This window comes from Aplysia californica, unplaced genomic scaffold (genome assembly GCF_000002075.1).
Source record: "Aplysia californica isolate F4 #8 unplaced genomic scaffold, AplCal3.0 scaffold00101, whole genome shotgun sequence".
Lineage (NCBI taxonomy): Eukaryota > Metazoa > Mollusca > Gastropoda > Aplysiida > Aplysiidae > Aplysia > Aplysia californica.
This window is the reverse complement of record NW_004797371.1, coordinates 1,432,935-1,438,769: the sequence shown is the minus strand read 5'-3', so window position 1 is coordinate 1,438,769 and position 5,835 is coordinate 1,432,935. Positions and strand designations below refer to the sequence as shown.

The 5,835-nt window shown below is 37.8% G+C and overlaps 1 protein-coding gene across 1 annotated transcript in view; it reads right to left on the bottom strand.

The window, feature by feature from the left end:
* The window catches only part of LOC101853076 (baculoviral IAP repeat-containing protein 3-like), a 21,048-nt gene that overhangs the window by 4,666 nt on the left and 10,547 nt on the right, over window positions 1–5,835 (bottom strand). The window contains exons 2-3 of the mRNA XM_005095343.1: window positions 2,997–3,227; window positions 915–1,204 (exon numbers count right to left, since the gene is read on the bottom strand). Of these exons, the coding sequence (XP_005095400.1) occupies window positions 915–1,204; window positions 2,997–3,227 (521 nt within the window). The remainder of the gene's footprint in view (window positions 1–914; window positions 1,205–2,996; window positions 3,228–5,835) is intronic.

The window sequence follows — 5,835 nt, the reverse complement described above, 5'->3', positions numbered from 1 at the left end:
ACAAAAAGCATCATAATTCCGTAATTCAAAATTGTAATACGCTTTTTGAGCGACAGTTCTAATTCAAAGCCAGAAGTACCACCATCGCTTCTTTTTCGGTCTCATTCTCTTTCTGTTTGTCTGTCCATCTCTCTCTCTCGCTCTCTCTCTCTGCACCCCCCTCTCTCTCTCTGCATCTCTCCCTCCCTCTCTCTGCATCTCTCTCACTCTCTGCATCTCTCTGTTTCACTCTCTCTCTGCATCCCCCCCCTCTCTCTCTCTCACTGTTTTCTGTTCTCTCAACACTTGAGTTCACGGACGTCGGACACTTTCCTTTCATGTTATGACATTTTGTGAGTTCCGTATTTTTAACCCTATCCGCCTATCCACACACAAGAAACTACAGTAAGCTATACTGTATATATTTTTATAAAGACAGTTTTAAAACAGATCTCTCTCTCCTTCTCTCCATCCTTCTCTCTCTCTCTCTCTCTCTCTCCCTCCCTCTCTCTCTCTCACTCTCTCTCTCTCACTCACTCACTCTCTCTCGTGCACACACACATGCACAATTTCTCTCTCTCTCTCTCTCTTTCTTTTTCTCTCTCTCACACTGTCTCTCTCTGCTTCTGTGTGTATCTCTCTCTCTCTACCTCTCTCTTTCTCTGTGTGAGTGTGTGTATCTCTCTCTCTCTCTCTGTGTCTCTATGTGTGCTTTTCTCTCTCTCTGTTTCCTGTGTACCTCATATACATAAATTTTGCTAGTCTCAGTTGAGACCCTCCCCTTCCCTGAACTTCACACAACATTATAACATAAGATTTTTAAAAAGTACATATTTCAACTGCTCAAGGTAAAACTCTACCTTAGATCACTTTAGAAAAACAATAAACGGTGTAGTTTTATATTAAGTAGTCGGGTCACAGTCACATGAACTGACCTCACGATGGTGCTGAATCTGCTGCTCCAAATCTGACCTGCCTTCCACACCTCTGCGCTGCAACTCTGTCCTTGTGGCCTGCAACTCTCTCTCCCTGGCCAGAATCTCCTGCTGGAGAACTGCTTCCCTCGTTGCTTTCTCAGCCTTGGTCTCCTGTAATTCAGCGTCTTTATTCTTACATGCTGCCTTAGTGTCCTCAATCTCCTGTCTCTGGTCACAGAGTTGCTTGTAGTTCTCGTCTGCTGCCTTCAGAGTTCCCAGGAGAAGATCCTTGTTGGGATAAAGTCCACCTGCAAATACACAAAGATCCACAAATACTATTAAAAAACTACATAATAAACACAATAATAATTCTACTGATGAAACTGACATGTTGATGGAATTCATGCGACAAATATTTATGAAAGTAATGAACAAAGGTAAAAAATGATAGAGAAATATAAATTAGATTACCTCACAATCAAATGATTATGACTTTAGACATATAGCTACCAAAGATTCACATTAAGGCTTCAAGAAGAAAAACTCCTCTCACAAAAAAAGCCCAAAAAGATATCAGAATAACGACCGAAAACAAGAAATTTTTGCCCAGAAAGTGAACAAAATCTTGCCCTATGTAAACATTACAATGTCAGTTGGAAGCAGAGAACCAGCATGAAGATGAAGCTGCATTTATTTAAAAGGATTAAGATACTACCAAATTCTTTGGTTAAAACCCACTTTCCAAAGACAGCTTGCTGCACAGTTATGAGAAACTGAGAGTCAGAAAAGTCTTTCCCATTAAGAAATGTGTGAATACAATGTATTCTCTATTCATTCTCCAACATACAATGAAGGATTCAGCATTAAAATGAAGCCACGTTCAATTTAAAAGAATAAGATACAAATAAATTCTTCAATTTAAAACCCACTTCGCTCCTTTACCAATCAGAATTTCAGATGTAATAATCAACGTACAAGCAATGATGGGACAAAAAGTAACACAGGTGTCAGTGGCTAAAACTCACGGGATAAGATAAAGCACTTTAAATGAAGGGGCAAAAATAACTTATGGGATAAATATCAGTCGCTCCAACCCATGGGATAACTAAAAGTATGTTTTAGCAATGGGGCAAAAAGTAACAAACATGTCTATCAGCGGCTACAACTCACGGGATAAGACAAAGCATTTAATGATGGCATGGCGGATTTGCTCCACTCATCAGTTGCTACAACCCACGGGATAAGACAAAGTATTTTTTAAATATCAGCGGCTACAACTCACTGGAAAGTATTTTTAAAACGACGGGGCAAAAAGTAACACACACTATATCAGTCGCTATAACTCACAGGATAAGACAAAGTATTTAATGATGGCCCAAAAAGTAATGTCTATCAGCTGCTAAAACTCACGAGATAAGACAAAGTATTTTTTAAATGATGGGGCAAAAAGTAACACACTCTATATCAATGGCTACAACTTACAGGATACGACAAAGTACTTAATAATGGGGCAAAAAGTAACACAGGTATCAACTGCTACAACTGATGGGATACGACAAATCTATCAGTCGCTACAACCCATGGGATAAGACAAAGTATTTTTTAAACAACGGGGCAAAAAGTAACACACACTATATCAGTTGCTACAACTCACGGGATAAGACAAAGTATTTAATGATGGCATGGCGGATTTGTTCCACTCATCAGTTTCCACGATTCATGGGATAAGACAAAAATATCAGTTGCTACAACCCATGGGATAAGACAAAGTATTTAAAGATGGCCCAAAAAGTAATGTATATCAGCAGCTTCAACCCATGGGATAAGACAAATTATTTTTAATGATAGGGCAAAAAGTTGGCTACCACTCATCAGTTGCTACCACTCAAGGATGGTGCAAAAAGAAACATGTATCACTCGCTAGAACCCACGGGATAAGACGAAGTATTTTTTAAACGACAGCCAAAAAAGTAACGTTTATCAGTTTCCACAACTCATGGGATAAGACAAAGTATTTTGTAAATATCAGCGGCTACAACTCACGGGATAAGACAAAGTATTTAATGATGGCATGGCGGATTTGCTCCATTGTGTACTGACATGCGGTCGCTGCTTTGATGGCCTCCAGGTCCAGGTTAGGGGACCCGGGAGATGCTGCTGCTGATGACGTTGCTGCTGCTGATGCTGCTGCGGGTGATGCTGTTGATGACGACGACAGAGATGATGACGATGTTGACAAAGAAGACGGCATAGATGATGATGATGACGAGGTGCTGGAGGGCTGGGCTGCTGAGCTGTCGGGCGCTGAAGCTGCTGCTGCGGAGTCTTGTTCTGGTGAGGGGGAAAAAGAGAAAAAAATGTACAGAGTGACATTTACTTAAGTTACAATTGACTATAACAAACAAAAATGCTATAATAATTTTTTTGCCATGACAACCAAAGTCCAATTATTTCCCTCACAGGTTCTCGTTTAAAAAAAATAGTTTTAGTAAGAGTTTTACTGCATTTGCAAAACAATAAGGTCATATATAAGTGCCGAAGATTAGAGGTGTTACAAGAGAGTAACAAACACAAAAAAGAAGGAGGAGAGACAAAGATGATAGATGTTTGGCTGGAAAGAAGAAGCAAATATTGAATGGTTCTTGTTAATCAAAGCCCTGTTGAGTATATTTGCTATTTCTTTTCACTCTTACAGTCCTACTCCCCTATATATTTCCCTCACAAGTTTTCATTCCAAACGACCAGTCGTGCATATTATATTATTACTTATTTACCCTTCCTTCCCAAACAATTTAGTCAGGTGATTCACATTTTTTTCAAATACCGAAATAACTTATTAACAGATAGTTAAACAAAAGCATTTATATGCTCAAGTTCACACATAAACACATAGTTCCCAATCGATGCATTCTAGAGACCGGTTGTTGCACAAAGAAACTGATGACCAGATGAAATTTACTACAATTTTTTCAAATAGTTTAATATATGAAAGTTGAAACATTAACTATATAAATCTTTTTCCACTTTGGAACATAGAATCATTTCACTCATAATGAAACATACCCTTCTTTATGCTTTTATTCTCCAACTTGTGATCGAAAAACCAATAAATACCGTAATTATGACAATACATCAGTCTTAAAGTGATGAAAGCTATATGATAAATAACGTGTATACCTTTGTTAAATATAGTGAAATACCATTAGATTAAAAGTATTTAAGCCTGAGCTTCTTTACAAATCATAACAGCACATTTTTAGTAGTGCAGAGTCTATTTTTTATTACTGAGGCACAAATTGATGTTACAATTCATAACAGTACATTTTTAGTAGTCTAGAGTCTATTTTCTTTTACTAACTAAGACACAAATAGGTGTTACAAATCATAACAGCACATTTCTAGTACAACACAGCAAGCTATGAGTAATATAGAGTGTGTTTCTTAACTGTCTGAGCCAAACAGAGGCGAAGCCAGATTTCCCAACCAGTACAGAAATGAGAAAGCAAAGAAACGGGAACAAAATCTTTTACCTGATGTCTGGGGCTCTGGGACTGTTTCGCTGACAATGTCCACGATCAACTGAAAATAAAAACAATTAATATAAAACAAGGCTCTAGTGGCTAGTGAGTAGTGAGTTCAGACTCAAAAGTAATGTCAAGCAAGTGTCGGTGACACAGGGTTTAGGAGGGTGGTCACTAAATTGTGTCCTTGAGCAAGACACGACAACCCTAGCTAAAAAATACAGGGCACTGTACAGTGGCCACCAGCAATGCCATGTTTGAGAAATTGTTCTGTATTGGGGTAATATTGTTTATTTATGTTTGTATATATGTATGTATTTATGTATGTGTACATTTTCCTAATTATGCATTTATGTACGTACGTTTGCTATGGTGACTCAAATTTCCCCCAAAAGGATCAATAAAATGTAACTTATTTTATTATTTATTTATTATTATACACATGGTGTACATTTCATCTTTACTGTAACTTTTACTTTTAGCTTTTTCTTGTATCGTTAGTGAGAAGACAAGGAATGACATCAAGAGGCCTGCCTGGGATAGAGAAAGGTGCGTGGCCTATACCCTGATGCAAGGTGAGACAGGCAGTGATGATGATGATGATGTGTCGTTAATGTCGAGAGGAGGTGCAATTTTTAGTCAAGGACAAGGAAGGTTGGTAGGACATTCTGTTGTAGGACCTCTTTGACGCCATCCAGGCAAGTCTTTCGGATGTCTTAGTTTTAGTAGAGGTTTACGGCGCTCGCAACTGCATACGGTCATATGAGCGCCTGAAGATTAGAGGTGTTACAAGAGAGTAACAAACATAAAAAAGAAGAAGGGGAGATACGGACGATAGATGTTTAATAGGAAAGAAGAAGCAAACCACACCAGAGCACCCGCCAACCACCTACTTCGGATGTCTACCCTTGCCTCTGTAGCCTGGTTTCATAGTATCGTTCAATTCAAACTAGTTTAAGCATTCCAAATTCATATCATGCTAGCAGTACCATAAGAACAGCAGCATTCATTTATACCTTTGAAGATGAGCTAAAACATAAGTCATTATTTTTTCTGTCCTGCTTTAAACTACATTTGTTGTCAACAAATACACATTGGCTTTATATAAGGTCTGGACGTTACATATTCTATAAATAAGCAAACCAGCATTAGCATAGTATCTTAAATAGAAAAAAAAAAGAAGGAAAATGTATACAATTGAGAGCTACCAATTTAAAAGTGTCACGATTTTTAAAAATAATTTTTTAAGTCAACACAAAACTGAGAGTACCAAAAGTATCACGAAACAGAAAAGAAAAGAAAAGAAAAGAAACTCAATTGAGAGGTACCAAAAGTATCAAGTTCAACAAAAAAACTGAAATAACAAACAAACTATAAAAAAAAGAACAAACAAACATAAAGGTACCCCCCCCCAAAAA